The following is a 16,879-nucleotide window of genomic DNA, read 5'->3' on the forward strand; positions in this document are numbered from 1 at the left end:
CCATGGTTAATCTGTCATCATGTTTAGTGTTCTCCATGGTTAATCTTGTTAAGTGACTGTCCCACTGGATGTCATAAGGTGAATGCACCAATTTGTAAGTCGCTCTGGATAAGAGCCTCTGCTAAATGACTTAAATGTAAATGTAAATGTAATCTGTCATGTTTAGTGTTCTCCATGGTTAATCTGTTATCACGTTTTGTGTTCTCTATGGTTAATCTGTCATCACGTTTAGTGTTCTCCATGGTTAATCTGTCATCATGTTTAGTGTTCTCCATGGTTAGTCTGTCATCATGTTTAGTGTTCTCCATGGTTAATCTGTCATCATGTTTAGTGTTCTCCAAGGTTAATCTGTCATCATGTTTAGTGTTCTCCATGGTTAATCTGTCATCATGTTTAGTGTTCTCCAAGGTTAATCTGTCATCACGTTTAGTGTTCTCCATGGTTAATCTGTCATCATGTTTAGTGTTCTCCATGGTTAGTCTGTCATCATGTTTAGTGTTCTCCATGGTTAATCTGTCATCATGTTTAGTGTTCTCCAAGGTTAATCTGTCATCATGTTTAGTGTTCTCCATGGTTAATCTGTCATCATGTTTAGTGTTCTCCAAGGTTAATCTGTCATCATGTTTAGTGTTCTCCATGGTTAATCTGTTATCACGTTTAGTGTTCTCCATGGTTAATCTGTCATCATGTTTAGTGTTCTCCAAGGTTAATCTGTCATCACGTTTAGTGTTCTCCATGGTTAATCTGTCATCACGTTTAGTGTTCTCCATGGTTAGTCTGTCATCATGTTTAGTGTTCTCCATGGTTAATCTGTCATCATGTTTAGTGTTCTCCAAGGTTAATCTGTCATCATGTTTAGTGTTCTCCATGGTTAATCTGTCATCATGTTTAGTGTTCTCCATGGTTAATCTGTCATCATGTTTAGTGTTCTCCATGGTTAATCTGTCATCATGTTTAGTGTTCTCCATGGTTAATCTGTCATCATGTTTAGTGTTCTCCATGGTTAATCTGTCATGTTTAGTGTTCTCCATGGTTAATCTGTTATCATGTTTTGTGTTCTCTATGGTTAATCTGTTATCATGTTTTGTGTTCTCCATGGTTAGTCTGTCATCATGTTTAGTGTTCTCTATGGTTAATCTGTCATCATGTTTAGTGTTCTCCGTGGTTAGTCTGTCATCACGTTTAGTGTTCTCCATGGTTAATCTGTCATCACGTTTAGTGTTCTCCATGGTTAATCTGTCATCATGTTTAGTGTTCTCCATGGTTAATCTGTCATGTTTAGTGCTCTCCATGGTTAATCTGCCATCACGTTTAGTGCTCTCCATGGTTAATCTGTCATCACGTTTAGTGTTCTCCATGCTTAATCTGTCATCACGTTTAGTGTTCTCCATGCTTAATCTGTCATCACGTTTAGTGTTCTCCATGGTTAATCTGTTATCACGTTTAGTGTTCTCCATGCTTAATCTGTCATCACGTTTAGTGTTCTCCATGGTTAATCTGTCATGTTTAGTGTTCTCCATGGTTAATCTGCCATCATGTTTAGTGCTCTCCATGGTTAATCTGTCATCATGTTTAGTGTTCTCCATGGTTAATCTGTTATCACGTTTAGTGTTCTCCATGGTTAATCTGTCATCATGTTTAGTGTTCTCCATGGTTAATCTGTCATCATGTTTAGTGTTCTCCATGGTTAATCTGTCATGTTTAGTGTTCTCCATGGTTAATCTGTTATCACGTTTTGTGTTCTCTATGGTTAATCTGTCATCACGTTTAGTGTTCTCCATGGTTAATCTGTCATGTTTAGTGTTCTCCATGGTTAATCTGCCATCATGTTTAGTGTTCTCCATGGTTAATCTGTCATCACGTTTAGTGTTCTCCATGCTTAATCTGTCATCACGTTTAGTGTTCTCCATGGTTAATCTGTTATCACGTTTAGTGTTCTCCATGCTTAATCTGTCATCACGTTTAGTGTTCTCCATGGTTAATCTGTCATGTTTAGTGTTCTCCATGGTTAATCTGCCATCATGTTTAGTGCTCTCCATGGTTAATCTATCATCATGTTTAGTGTTCTCCATGGTTAATCTGTTATCACGTTTAGTGTTCTCCATGGTTAATCTGTTATCACGTTTAGTGTTCTCCATGGTTAGTCTGTCCTTATGTTTCGTGTAACGGTACTTTTACATTATTTTTGTGATTTTGTTGCTTTTTATTCTGCTGATTCTAATGTATATAAAGTGACTTTGCGTGTCATGAAAAGCGCATAAAATAAAATGTATTATATCCTCCCCAGTATCAGAAAAAGGTAATCAATGTACTTTTATCAACCCAAATCATGTTAAATAAATCACCTTGTAAATGGATGGTGTGTTGCTTTATTCATGACATCTCACATGATCAGTAGACACTGGGGGGTAAACAGATGGCCTTGTCATACAATGGCAAATGCCTGCAGGCAGTAGAGCCATAGCAAACAAAGGTCAGCAAACACTCAGCCTGTCCATCTCATTTTCCATGACAGCACAACATGACAGAGTCATTAAATGGGGTCAGATAGCAGATTCTTGGGTGAGAAGCACATGAATACTACAACTGGTCAATCCTAACATGGAGGGCTACAGTATGAGTGTGTGACGTGAGAGTTGGTTGATAAAGATGTGTAAAATAAACCATAAAATGTTCGGTCAATATCTTAAAATACAGCACATTGAAATGTACTTTTATACATAAAGTAAAACAATGCACTGCAACAGTAATTCAAAATAGCGCATGCTTAATCTGTCATCACGTTTAGTGTTCTCCATGCTTAATCTGTCTGCATCTGCTTAATGTGTTAAAAACATTTTTTTACACATAATTATGTAAACACTCACCTACCAAGGAAAATAGTCAAGCATTTCAGTCAGAACATTAAAACAAAAAAGATACCCAACATGAAAATCAGTTATAGAAGTTAAAGGGATAGTTCACTCAAAAACAATGATTTTGGAACGAACTGTCTCTTTAATGAGGGTCTATTAGGGAATTCCCCTCAACCCCATTCCCTCTGTTCTGTCCCAAGGCTCTATGAGCATCTCTGGGTCCATTGTACTGTAAATTATGAGTAATTTCATCTTATGTCAGCCAGTCAGTCAGTTGGTGTCGTAGTGTCAGGCCGCTGTCATTTTTTTACCACAGTCTCCAGGTAGCCAATAAACCTTCTTAGGTTGACTTTGATGTTGTCCAGCACACACAGCTGCTCAGGGCTGTACTTTCCCTTCCCCTCTTTACGAATCTGTAGACAGAGGACATATAATAGAGGACAGGAAACAGCAATTAAACAGATGACAAGAGTATGTTGCATAAAGAATGCATACAAACTGTTCCTAGTGATGGGCTGCAGCTTTATTACCTTAGCCTTGAAGACAGGTTGAAGTGCCTTCAGAGCAGACAGTAAGTTGATGTTTTCAGCTGCCCTCTCTGCCTCGTCTCCATCCGCAAAAACATCAAACAGAGCATCCAGGGCCTCTCCACAAACCACAAGGTTGGCATCCTTTGTAGCAACTTTGAGTAAGGCATTGCCAATCATCTATAAAAAAATATATTGCAGTGTTTTTACATCATGGTCACAAAGCCAAGATGGGTTAATAAAACATTTTAAAATGAAAAAAAAGAGGAACAAAAATAGTTAATTCAGAAGAAATCATAATCTAAAATACATTTCATACAAATCAAAAACTAGGGATGAAAATAATAATTTACCTGCAGAGTTTCAGCTGTCCTCTTCTCTTTAGCCAGTGTGCTTCCTGTGATGCCTAGGATGGCCAGAGCGTTCACTCTCACACTGACCACGTCACAGCAGGTCGCTGCCTCGCTCAGGCTCATCAGCTGCTGGGGGGTCATACACTGGCAACACACAAACACAGACATAAACAATGAGTCATCCAAGTGCTATGGTATTGTATAAACTAACAGATAGGTGACAGTAAGGCTTGGTAAAATGTAGTTCAGAGGGAAACTCTCCTCTGCTTGAGTCAGCTGTCTTACCTGTGGGATTTTCATATAGGCTATGATCTGTAAGAGGGATCGCATGGCACTGGTAACTGCCTCAAGGAATTCCTCCTCCTTAGGGATCTCTGAGTAAGCAAATTAACCAAAAATAAATTATGAAAGAGAGAATCAACCCATCTAGGAAATGTAGGATTTAATACGAATAATGAAGATGGTACAACATGTAGATCTAACCTGGAGCACTGAAGACCAGCGTGGACAGGTGTTGTGCGACAGCTTGAAGAGCGGCTGCTCCCCCTAGGGACTCAGCGTCCATAGTAGACAGCATGTTGTGAAGGCACGTCAGGGCCCTGTACTGCACCCGATGCATCCTGGGGGGGAAATTGATTTTAGTGAACTCCTAAAGGCAGGTAGCGATGTGGTAAACAAAGTGTACACCCAGTAATGCCATTATATTATATTTTTGCCTTTACCTCCCTTATCTCACCTCATTTGCTCACATTGTATATAGACTTATTTTTCTATTGTATGTTTGTTTTACTCCATGTGTAACTCTGTGTTGTTTTATGTGTCTAACTGCTTTGCTTTATCTTGGCCAGGTCGCAATTGTAAATGAGAACTTGTTCTCAACTTGCCTACCTGGTTAAATAAAGGTGAAATAAAATAAAAAATTAAGCCAGAAAAATAGAGTACCTCAATCAAATTAGTGTACACTAATGCATATCGGTTCAGGGTTACTAGGATCATGACAAACTTCTCAAATTATCTTGTGATCTACTATATCCAGTGTCTCATTCATTAAGGGCAAAGAAAATGACACCATGCTTGACAGATAATTACTTTTTCATCAAGATTTTCCAGGTGGGATTGTGACGACATACGTCCATCGCCTCGCTGATGGGGAACTGGGTCTTCTTGAGAACCTTGAATAATATAGAGACATGGATGGTTATCACCTTCATACAGTGTAGTGGCTATAACAGAGACAGTAGGAACACACATTAGTCTAGTACCATGACATTACTTATTTTATATTTTGCATGTGAAAACAGAGGGAACATCAAAAAAGAAACATGAGATGTGAAGTGAAACAATTATGCTAGGTGAGGAAAGAAATCCCCCACACCTTCTCTGGGATGTTGTGATTGATCAGGGCCCCGTGGATCTCAGCAGACAGACACAGTGGGGACAGGAGGCTGGTGTTCCCTTCAGAGAGGCCGTCAGGACACATCTCACTCTCGTCGCTGCTCGACGCCTCCTCCCACTCATCGTCTGACGGGTCTACAAAAAAAAAAAAAAAAAAAAAAAACACACCATGAGCCACAACAGCCAACGTACACCTCAAAAGCAACAAATGCTCATTTTCAATCCTAAATATGCATTTGAGCATCAGACAACAGTAAAAATGCTGCCCTCTTATCTTTGAACATGCTCCAGACAGCTGTGTCAAACAGTAATGAAAACAAAGCTCCCCAGGTCAGTACTGCTCTGCTGCCCAAACACTCCTGCCCACAGCACTCACCATCAGAGCAGCACATGTTGACGATGATCTCCAAGGACGTCTGCTGGGCTGTCAGCAAGGCCGTCGCCTCCCTCAGCTCCTCCTTGCCCCTCTGGAGAAAGAAAAGCAGACTATTGACACTGCAGCAGGGACACAGCCACCTCTTACGTCCCCGAGTAAACCCTGCTGTGTGTCCCTCTCTTCCTGTCTGGTGAACAAAGCAGTATCTCCCTGAGGAGAGGGCCACTACAGCTCTGAATACCAACTGCAATACTCTGTGCTGCTTCATCAATATTCAGCTGTTTCACAGCATTCAACAGTGAGGAGTCAGGTACGTACTCTGAATATTAAAAACTGAAAATGCAATACTCTTTACTCAACCCTGTCACTTTGGATCTCTATAACTATAACTCAAAAACAAACCCATCAAACCCTTTTGAGTGAAAAAGGACTTACAGGCAGGAGGTCAGAGAAGTCTATATCTATCTTGGTTGCCTTTCCATTTGTCCTCGGTCCAACCCCCTCCTCCTCATCCATCTCCTCTACAGCCATATTCCCTGCAGCTGCCTGGTGGTCCTCCATGTCCCCTGCCTCTGAGGCAGTGGCACTGCGGGCCACCTCAGCCTGGCGGAGCTGGGGTATCAGCGTGCCAGCATCCAGCTCCAAGCACTGGGACAGGGTGGCCATCAGGGCGTTGAGGGTCTGGGCCTGGCGGGCCGTGGGCAGGCTGCTCTTCAGGTTCCACACTGACCCTGTCAATGGATGGAGCACAAAGCACACAATGAGCACTGGAATCAGACCAGTTATTTTGTTAGGCTATTGACAAACCTCTTCCAAACTAGAGGTTGACCGATTAATTAGGCCACTTTCATAACAATCGCTAATCGTCATTTTTGGATAGCAATTATGGCCGATTACATTGCACTCCACGAGGAGACTGCGTGGCAGGCTGACTATCTGTTATGCGAGTGCAGCAAGGAGCCAAGGTAAGGTGCTAGCTAGCATTAAACTTATCTGATAAAAAACAACCAATCAATCTTAACATAACTACACGTGGTTGATGATATTACTAGTTATTCTAGCTTGTCCTGTGGTGCATATAATCGATGAGGTGCCTGTTAATTTATCATTGAACCACATCCTACTTCGCCAAATGGGTAATTTAACAAGCGCATTCGTGAAAAAAAAGCACTGTCGTTGCACCAATGTGTATCTAACCATAAACATCAATGCCTTTGTTAAAATCAATACACAAGTATATATTTTTAAACCTGCATATTTAGTTAATATTGCCTGCTAACATGAATTTCTTTTAACTAGGGAAATTATGTCACTTCTCTTGCGTTCTGCGCAAGCAGTCAGGAGATATGCAGCAGTTTGGGCCGCCTGGCTCGTTGGGAACTGTGTTAAGACCATTTCTTCTTAACAAAGACCGAAATTAATTTGCTAGTATTATACATAATATTGAAGGTTGTGCAATGTAACAGCAATATTTAGACTTAGGGATGCCACCCCTTAAGATAAAATACGGAATGGTTCCGTATTTCACTGAAAGAATAAATGTTTTGTTTTCGAAATGATAGTTTCCGGATTTGACCATATTAATTAGTGAAGTCTCGTATTTGTGTGTTATTATATTATAATTAAGTCTATGATTTGATATTTGATAGAGCATTCTGACTGAGCGGTGGTAGGCAGCAGCAGGCTCGTAAGCATTCATGCAAATAGCACTTTCGTGCATTTGCCAGCAGCTCTTCGCAGCATAATGTGAATACATCTTCTATTTTAATGAAATGAAGAACACTTCAACAAACTTTAAAAAACTGCAAAGCTATATAGAATAAGTGAGGACACAGGCAACTAATACATAGACAAATCACCCACGAATTACCCAAGGAATATGGCTGCCTAAATATGGTTCCCAATAAGAGACAACGATAAACAGCTGCCTCTAATTCAAATCAAATGTTATTTGTCACATACACATGGTTAGCAGATGTTAATGCGAGTGTAGCGAAATGCTTGTGCTTCTGAGTTACACAGGACCATGCAGTAATAACCAACAAGTAATCTAACTAACAATTCCAAAACTACTGTCTTATACACAGTGTAAGGGGATAAAGAATATGTAAATAAGGATATATGAATGAGTGATGGTACAGAGCAGCATAGGCAAGATACAGTAGATGGTATCGAGTACAGTATATACATATGAGATGAGTATGTAAACAAAGTGGCATAGTTAAAGCTAGTGATACATGTATTACATAAGGATGCAGTCGATGATATAGAGTACAGTATATACGCATGCATATGAGATGAATAATGTAGGGTAAGTAACATTATATAACATTATATAAGGTAGCATTGTTTAAAGTGGCTAGTGATATATTTACATCATTTCCCATCAATTCCCATTATTAAAGTGGCTGGAGTTGAGTCAGTGTCAGTGTCAGTGTCAGTGTCAGTGTGTTGGCAGCAGCCACTCAATGTTAGTGGTGGCTGTTTAACAGTCTGATGGCCTTGAGATAGAAGCTGTTTTTCAGTCTCTCGGTCCCAGCTTTGATGCACCTGTACTGACCTCGCCTTCTGGATGATAGCGGGGTGAACAGGCAGTGGCTCGGGTGGTTGATGTCCTTGATCTTTATGGCCTTCCTGTAACATCGGGTGGTGTTGGTGTCCTGGAGGGCAGGCAGTTTGCCCCCGGTGATGCGTTGTGCAGACCTCACTACCCTCTGGAGAGCCTTACGGTTGAGGGCGGAGCAGTTGCCGTACCAGGCGGTGATACAGCCCGACAGGATGCTCTCGATTGTGCATCGGTAGAAGTTTGTGAGTGCTTTTGGTGACAAGCCTAATTTCTTCAGCCTCCTGCGGTTGAAGAGGAGCTGCTGCGCCTTCTTCACGATGCTGTCTGTGTGAGTGGACCAATTCAGTTTGTCTGTGATGTGTATGCCGAGGAACTTAAAACTTGCTACCCTCTCCACTACTGTTCCATCGATGTGGATAGGGGGGTGTTCCCTCTGCTGTTTCCTGAAGTCCACAATCATCTCCTTAGTTTTGTTGACGTTGAGTGTAAGGTTATTTTCCTGACACCACACTCCGAGGGCCCTCACCTCCTCCCTGTAGGCCGTCTCGTCGTTGTTGGTAATCAAGCCTACCACTGTTGTGCCGTCCGCAAACTTGATGATTGAGTTGGAGGCGTGCGTGTCTACGCAGTCGTGGGTTAACAGGGAGTACAGGAGAGGGCTCAGAACGCACCCTTGTGGGGCCCCAGTGAGGATCAGCGGGGTGGAGATGTTGTTGCCTACCCTCACCACCTGGGGGCGGCCCGTCAGGAAGTCCAGTACCCAGTTGCACAGGGCGGGGTCGAGGCCCAGGGTCTCGAGCTTGATGACGAGCTTGGAGGGTACTATGGTGTTGAATGCCAAGCTGTAGTCGATGAACAGCATTCTCACATAGGTATTCCTCTTGTCCAGGTGGGTTAGGGCAGTGTGCAGTGTGGTTGAGATTGCATCGTCTGTGGACCTATTTGGGCGGTAAGCAAATTGGAGTGGGTCTAGGGTGTCAGGTAGGGTGGAGGTGATATGGTCCTTGACTAGTCTCTCAAAGCACTTCATGATGACGGAAGTGAGTGCTCGTTTAGGTCAGTTACCTTTAGCTTTCTTGGGAACAGGAACAATGGTGGCCCTCTTGAAGCATGTGGGAACAGCAGACTGTGATAGGGATTGATTGAATATGTCCGTAAACACACCGACCAGCTGGTCTGCGCATGCTCTGAGGGTGCGGCTGGGGATGCCGTCTGGGCCTGCAGCCTTGCGAGGGTTAACACGTTTAAATGTCTTACTCACTCAAGCCTATCAACTCCCGAGATTAGGCTGGCAATACTAAAGTACCTATTACAACATCCAATAGTCAAAGGTATATGAAATACAAATGGTATAGAGAGAAATAGTCCTATAATAACTACAACCTAAAACATCTTACCTGGGAATATTGAAGACTCATGTTAAAAGGAACCACCAGCTTTTATATGTTCTGAGCAAGGAACTTAAACGTTAGCTTTTTTACTTTCTTCTCCAACACTTTGTTTTTGCATTATTTAAAACAAATTGAACATGTTTCATTATTTATTTGAGACTAAATTGATTTTATTGTATTATATTAAATTAAAATAAGTGTTCATTCAGTATTGTTGTAATTGTCATTATTACAAATGCATAAATATAATACAAATATAATTTTAAAAAATAAAAACATTTTTATTTTAAAATCGGTATCGTTTTTTTTTGGGGGGGGGGGTCTTCCAATAATCGGTATCGGCGTTGAAAAATAATAATCGGTCGACCTCTATTCCAAACCCTGACTCTGACTTTAGTCAGAGAATGAATGCAGAGTGAATGACAGGTTGACATTGTGAGGTAAAAGAAATCTGTAAATAATGTGACAACAAATATGTTGTAGCCATACCTGCAGCCAGTGTCCTGAGCAGTGTGTGAGCCATGTCCGCCTGTGAGGATAGCAGCACACTCTCTAGAGTCCCTAATACAGCATTGTTCATACTACACAGCAACTCTGCGTTGTCCTCAGTCACTGTGTGCAAACAGTGGGCTAAAGACAGAGGGAGCAGGGACTTACTACAAAATATATAATCAAGTCAAATATTTAAATAGTGAAAATGCTCATTAAAGTTGTGAAAATTGGTTTGATGAGACTAACCTGCAGACAAAGCCAGCTTGATGTTGTGAGTGTGTCGCTCCAGACACTGTAGGATAACATCCAGAATGCCTGCTTTGTTGAACATAGAGAGTGCCTGGCTACTGCTCTCACTGACAGACAGGGTGATGATACAACAGGAGAGTATGGTGTGAGAGAACCATAGAAACGTTGGCAAGCTAACAGAATTGAATCGAGTTTTGGGTTATGGGAAGGCTTCTCGATGCATGTCCAGATCACAAGGTGGAACTATGAAAGTAGGTTGACCGACCAGCTGACATTTGTGTTACTACTACTGTGACATTTACTGCTTTTTTCTTACCAGAGATTCCACAGCAAGTTAACTGCTTCATTGGCTACATCTTCCACTGTGTTTTTCTGCCCTTTTAACGAGAGGGCATCATTGGTCTCAAACCCAGCACAGCACTATGGAGAAACAGTACTGGGGTTCAGACACTATGAAAACACCAGACCTGGGTTCAAATACATGTGTATTTGAGTATCCAATATACTTTTTTCAGTGAGTATTTTCAAATACACAGCCCAGAACAAGTACCTTTATTTGAGTATTTTCAAATACTTATTTCAAATATTGTTTCAAAGTTAATTTCCAAATACATTAAAATACGTGTCTTTTCAAATAAAATATAGGCCTAGCCATCTTAATACTTACTTTGAATGTATGTAAAAGTAATTGAGATATTTGAAGTAGTATTTGAACCCAGGTCTGGAAAACATACAGCCCTATAAAATAGCTATGCATTGATGCAACTAACCATCAAGGAATAGAGGTATGTAGGTGCTTCACTTTTCACACATGCACACCATGAAACATGTTGTTCAAAATGTGAAAAAACAACCTTTGCGCCACAGGGCCACACCCATAAATACATCAACTTTAAGGTGTCAATCATGGGAATGATTAATGAGGCACGGCCTCACCTCTCGAAGCAGAGCAGTCAGAGGAGTCATGACGTCCTGTTTCACCATGTCCTCACACACCTCATGACCCCCACAGGCACTCAGGTTCCTGATGTGAGAGGAACACATCACTCAGTCATTGAACGATAATTATCACATCAGTGCTAACAGTTAATTAAGGGTGTGGTATTTCAAGATGACTCTCTGTGTCTGTTTAGCAAGCCAAAGCATCCTTCACTAATCAACTTCTGTCGTACAGCACATAATGGCTTCAACAACCATCTACATTCACATCTAACATTTAGCACACTCTCTGGACAATCTAGCAATATCTGATAGGCTTGATTCTCAGTCCAGACTCCACACCATCCCTCTCACATCTCAAAGTGGTTCTGTTAAGTGGCTAGTACTGTGTAGAGAACCTCCCTGTGGGAGGCTGAGGGCTCACCTGAGTGCCCCTGTGGCAGTCTCCCTGACGGCCAGGCTGCGGTCCAGCAGTAAGGGCCCGAGACGTCTCACCGCATCCCGCTGGAGGAAGCCTGGGATGGTCTGGCTCTGTTGCACGAGGCGTGATATGCTGGCACAAGCAAACTCACGTACATCTGCACTGGGACTCTGCAACTAAACACATACAGTATAAACAGGGGTTATTTGGATATTCACTTTTTCATACCATCTGTGTTCTTTTACCTTCCAGTTGTATATGTGGGAAACACTGTTAAGTGGCACTGAGCTAGATTTTACAACATACTGAACAAAAATATAAAATGCAACAAGTTTACTGAGTTACAGTTCATATAAGAAAATCAGTCAACTGAAATAAATTCATTAGGCCCGGCCTAATCTATGGATTTCACATGACTGGACAGGGGAGCAACCATGGGTTGGCCTGGGAAAATGAGTTTCTCTCCACAAAAGGGCTTTATTAGAGACAGAAATACTCCTCAGTTTCATCTGCTGTCCGAGTGGCTGGTCTCAGACGATCCCGCAGGTTTAGAAGCCGGATGTGGAGGTCCTGGGCTGATGTGGTTTCAGGTCGTCTGCGGTTGAGGCTGGTTTGATGTTCTGCCAAATTCTCTAAAAACGATGTTGGAGGCGGCTTACGGTAGAGAAATTAACATTCAATTCTCTGGCAACAGATATGGTGGACATTTCTGCAGTCTGCATGCCACTTGCAGGCTTCCTCAAAACTTGATATATCTGTGGCATTGTGCTGTGACAAAACTGCACATTTTAGAGTGGCCTTTTATTGTCCCCAGCACAAGGTGCACCTGTTTAATGATCATACTGTTTAATCTTCTTGATATGGCACACCTGTGGATGGATTATCAGTTATTTTGGCAAAGGAGAAATGCTCACTAACATGGGTTTAAACCATTTGTGCACACAATTTGAGAAATACACTTTTTGTGCATATGCAAAACTTCTGGGATCTTTTGTATCAGCTCATGAAACATGGGGCCAACACTTTACATGTTGTGTTTATATTTTTGTTCAGTAGAGTTCTGTGAAATATTAATGCATTTTTTGGAGGGGGGGGGTACATTTGAGCATGATTATAAAAATGTAATAACACGTGTTTGCCTGTTGTTTTTTGCATTTGCGGGAAGGTCCTTAGGAAGACATTTAATTTGTCCTATGGCAACATTGACATGCTTATGAAAAGCAGCAAGCTCTTCTAAAATAGAGTGCAACATCCATTAGACCGAAATAAAAGTACTGTGGTCAGATCTTGGTGCTCTTACTTTCTCCAGTAACTCCCCAGCTGGAGAGTCGACCCCATCACAGACTTCATCGTGGTCCTCTTCCACTTCCTTTACAGCAGTTACAGACAGTCCCTCTGCGTTGAACTGTGGACGTCTAAATTTGTTAGTCTTACTTTTACCCATAGTTTATTTAGATCAATAAAGCTTCTCACTTAATCTATCATGTAGTAGGCTGTCACACTCTCACGTTTCGCATCATTTTAAGCCATGTGGAATATCGGTGGAGATTCGTCGGGGTGCCGTAAAACGGTCCTTACTCTCGCAATGCAGAAAGGGTGTCGTATTTATGTCGCAAAGACGAGACCTGGGCACCGTTTTTCCGCTTCATAGATTAATAATTCTACTCCCTTCTTTGAAATAACTATCGGTCTAACATGGCTGGAAAACCACAAACGAATTTTCAGTGAATAGTGTTAACAATGCTTAAACGTGTGAATACAATAAAAACTGTAAAGACCAAATTACACATTGAGATTTACTTTCAAACAAGTTGTATAGGCATTCACAACCTGGAGCAAAAGCATAGCTGTCTACAGGTTGCAACCATATACTACAGTAAATCACAGGAAACATCTTCACACAAGTATTTATTAGGTATATAACCATTAGTTTAAAAATAGAAAGATCTCTAAAACAAAATGCATGTCATCATTAGAAATGAACATCTGAACTCATGGCGAATGAGTTATGTCAAAGGGTGTGTGAGCCCAGAAGCAGCTTTAAGGGCGACCGTAACACTGACTGAGATGCTGTTAAAAAGGCAGTTGATGTCCTCTCCCCTCACAATCCTTCATTAATACATAATGGAGCACATCAACATAAACACCCCTCAGTATTTCCCTAATCTCCTTCCTTCTTACGTTGTTTCAGATGCTCCAAACAGGATTCTGGTCCTTGTGTCAGTCTGTCGTTTAGTGGCAATCAACATAGTCATTAAGAACATTTTATTCCCCCCCCCACCCCCAAGAGTTTGTGGTTATTGGATGTGTGGCCGTGGTTTGAGAATTAGTTTCCCCGTCTGTAAAAGGGACAATAACATCAAAGTCAATACAATGCATCGATGTACAGGCAATCATTCAAAATCATACTTTTAAACGATGTAAGGGATGGCCAAAAATGTGACAGCTGGATTGAATTGATTATGAATTAAGTTAGCCTCAAAGAAGATGACTTATGCAACTTACATCATCACAGGACATGTTGTATTCAGCTAAAACTGTCCGACAGCGAGCTGCAATACTTAAAGAGAGTGAGTTAAAGGAGAATTGTCCTATTACTGAAGTAAACCTCCATTTAAAAAAAACATGTAAATGGAACGTTATAGAAGGGTCCAGACACTTTTCTTGTGATTTGGCTTGTTTTTGAGAAAAACTAACCACAATAGCGATTTCTCATTGCTTGTTGTGCAGTATCAGGGCAGACATGAACAAAATATATATTTTTAAACATCCTTTTGGAAACAAACACACTCAGTATAGCGATGTATAGGATTATTAAGGCCACCAGGTCCATAGCTGTCATTTACCATCCAAACAGTATCACTACTTCCTTAATTGATTATTTTCAGTACAATGATGTAGGTCTTTAGATGTTGTACACATTAAATTGTGTAATTTCAAACTTTATCCTCAACGTTACAATCCATTTTAGTCAAGTAGCGCTGTTTCCCTCACGCAGCTGTGCAGGCCGAGAGAGTACACGGACATAGCCCGCGCAGCATTTTAAATCAAATCAAATTTATTTATATAGCCCTTCTTACATCAGCTGATATCTCAAAGTGCTGTACAGAAACCCAGCCTAAAACCCCAAACAGCAAGCAATGCAGGTGTAGAAGCACGGTGGCTAGGAAAAACTCCCTAGAAAGGCCAAAACCCAGGAAGAAACCTAGAGAGGAACCAGGCTATGTGGGATGGCCAGTCCTCTTCTGGCTGTGCCGGGTGGAGATAACAGAACATGGCCAAGATGTTCAAATGTTCATAAATGACCAGCATGGTCGAATAATAATAAGGCAGAACAGTTGAAACTGGAGCAGCAGCACAGTCAGATTTGATTTGATTGTAAATGACAGCTTTGGACCTGGTGGCCTTCTTCATAGTCCCACTGAGTAAATTAAGTGTGGAACTTTAAACAAGAGGAAGGATACATTGATGGTGCAACGACTCGTTTGTGTATTCCAGCAAAGAACAGAGCGATCAAAGTAATGCAGCTGATGGTGAAGAACGGATGGTTCCACAACGATGAGAAGAAAGACACCTGAGAAAGACAGCCAGAGGTACAGAGAGATTAGGCAAACACACGCAACCAAACTAAAATCACAAACACACTGATCTGTGTGAAAGATATCCTACTTTGTCACATACACAATCAAGCCGACATCACAAACACACTGACCTTCTGAGTGTCAGGGTCTATCAACCAGTTCCAGGCTCCAGTCGCCGTACAAACTGAGACCACTATTAGAATCACTGAAACAAATGTGAGATATTGATGTATATCCCCTGAAAACAAGTGGCAGAATAATGTAGGCCTGAATCCTTTACCATCAAATTCAAAATACTCAGGCTGGGAGGCCATTTACTCTTGAAATGTTAATGATTATGGTTTGACAGTAGCAATGTAGTCATTGATTATGGTTAGACAGAGTTAGAACTACAAATACTTACTTCGCCACCTCCCGGTTGCAGGTTGCAAACAGGAGACGTATTCTGTCAATCTTCTCTCAAAAGCTTTCAGGTCTGCAAAAACAAGCAGTTTTTGATGTTCTTGGTCAAAACCACACAGAAGGACCATAAAATATGCTTTTTTTGTGCTGTGCTTGATTGGTTTGGAACCGATGGGAGTAATCTAAAAGTAAATAAACGACTGAATTATGTTTAGTTTGGACTGGCAAAAACAAGCCTATAGTTAACGACCTTCTGAGATATCCAGGTTATGAATAGAATCAATCAAATGGTCTAAAGTGTGCGTATACGTTTGCATTGGTTAACAGTTCTGGTGAGCGTGCAGCGGTGGTCTTCTGGGGCTAACAACTACCGGTATGCTAACTATTTACAGCATAGCTAGCTAGCCTGCTAATTAGTGTAGCTAACAAGCCTTTGTGTGGATGATTTTTTTTGTACAAGTTAATGTCGAACCCCCGAGTAGGGAAATCAGCAAAAATGTAATTAGCTTGAGTTTGGTATTTTGACGAATTTACCCATTAATGTCCTTTAAGAGAAAAGGTTAGCCTAGCTAGCTAGCTAGGTCACCGAGGCTGGCTAATCAAGCTAACAAGCGACTCAAGTGAATTGCAAAGGCACGTTTGTCACCGTGCGTTTTACTTCAAAGTGAAACTTCACTTATAATAACATGCATCATGATTTGTGAGGGAAAAAAATGGAATTTGCTTGCCATGTTGACTACCTTCGGCCTGTTCCAAGGAATTCATCGCTCTTCTCTCCGGCTGGTGGACGCGCTAGCTAGTTCTCCTGGGCAATTGGGAACAGGCGAAAACCTTAACGTGGATTGGACGATTTCGGAAAATGTACGGTGATTGGTTTAAACAAGTAACTGTTACGGCGCAACCCCTAGCACCTACGTTTAAAAAATATATATATATATATATATTAAAAAATCAAATCAAATCAATACATAAAGCGCACGAGGGAACACAAGCATACATAGATTCCAAACAATAGACAATCGAGCTAGGGGGTACAATATCACATTACAATTACACAAGGACCTTAAGGGACATGCATATACTTTCAATTCTAACAGCTTTTTTATTAGTAGAGCATTTAACCATCTTAAAATACAGCTTAATTTATTTTTGTAGGGTACGAAAATGTGGTTTTCTGTTTGTAAATTTACATTTGTGTATATGAAATTTGGGCAAAAGAATAATGAAATGAATTACATAAAAATGATTCCGCTTATTTCTATTGTATGGAAAGAATCCAAACAGTACATCTCTCCACAATAGTGTAAAATCTTCATAAATGTGTTCAATTAT

The 16,879-nt window shown here is 41.1% G+C and overlaps 2 protein-coding genes across 5 annotated transcripts; both read right to left on the minus strand.

The window, feature by feature from the left end:
• Positions 1–2,353: 2,353 nt before the first annotated feature.
• On the minus strand, positions 2,354–13,153 carry LOC124033590 (HEAT repeat-containing protein 3-like). Of its 3 annotated transcripts, none has more exons than XM_046345666.1 (15): positions 12,865–13,153; positions 11,568–11,740; positions 11,141–11,228; positions 10,521–10,624; positions 10,202–10,311; positions 9,953–10,093; positions 5,942–6,237; positions 5,507–5,597; positions 5,111–5,265; positions 4,825–4,907; positions 4,219–4,355; positions 4,021–4,109; positions 3,736–3,879; positions 3,386–3,562; positions 2,354–3,268 (listed from the first exon to the last, which is right to left on the minus strand). In XM_046345666.1, exons 1-15 carry the CDS (start codon positions 13,006–13,008, stop codon positions 3,155–3,157), a joined length of 2,046 nt encoding a protein of 681 aa, XP_046201622.1. In that variant the 5' UTR covers positions 13,009–13,153; the 3' UTR covers positions 2,354–3,154. The 3 variants fall into 3 exon arrangements, with proteins under 3 accessions (XP_046201622.1, XP_046201621.1, XP_046201623.1); XM_046345665.1 differs by having other exon boundaries at positions 10,202–10,377; XM_046345667.1 differs by lacking the exon at positions 12,865–13,153 and adding an exon at positions 12,061–12,337 and having other exon boundaries at positions 10,202–10,377.
• A 306-nt stretch (positions 13,154–13,459) lies between these two features.
• On the minus strand, positions 13,460–16,441 carry LOC124033591 (nuclear envelope phosphatase-regulatory subunit 1). Of its 2 annotated transcripts, none has more exons than XM_046345668.1 (6): positions 16,276–16,441; positions 15,549–15,620; positions 15,277–15,350; positions 15,029–15,138; positions 14,070–14,124; positions 13,460–13,903 (listed from the first exon to the last, which is right to left on the minus strand). In XM_046345668.1, the coding sequence occupies exons 1-6, from the start codon at positions 16,310–16,312 to the stop codon at positions 13,862–13,864; spliced, it is 390 nt and encodes a 129-aa protein (XP_046201624.1). In that variant the 5' UTR covers positions 16,313–16,441; the 3' UTR covers positions 13,460–13,861. The 2 variants fall into 2 exon arrangements, with proteins under 2 accessions (XP_046201624.1, XP_046201626.1); XM_046345670.1 differs by having other exon boundaries at positions 16,288–16,440.
• Positions 16,442–16,879: the final 438 nt, after the last annotated feature.

The sequence above is a fragment of the Oncorhynchus gorbuscha genome, linkage group LG04 (genome assembly GCF_021184085.1).
Source record: "Oncorhynchus gorbuscha isolate QuinsamMale2020 ecotype Even-year linkage group LG04, OgorEven_v1.0, whole genome shotgun sequence".
Taxonomy (NCBI): domain Eukaryota; kingdom Metazoa; phylum Chordata; class Actinopteri; order Salmoniformes; family Salmonidae; genus Oncorhynchus; species Oncorhynchus gorbuscha.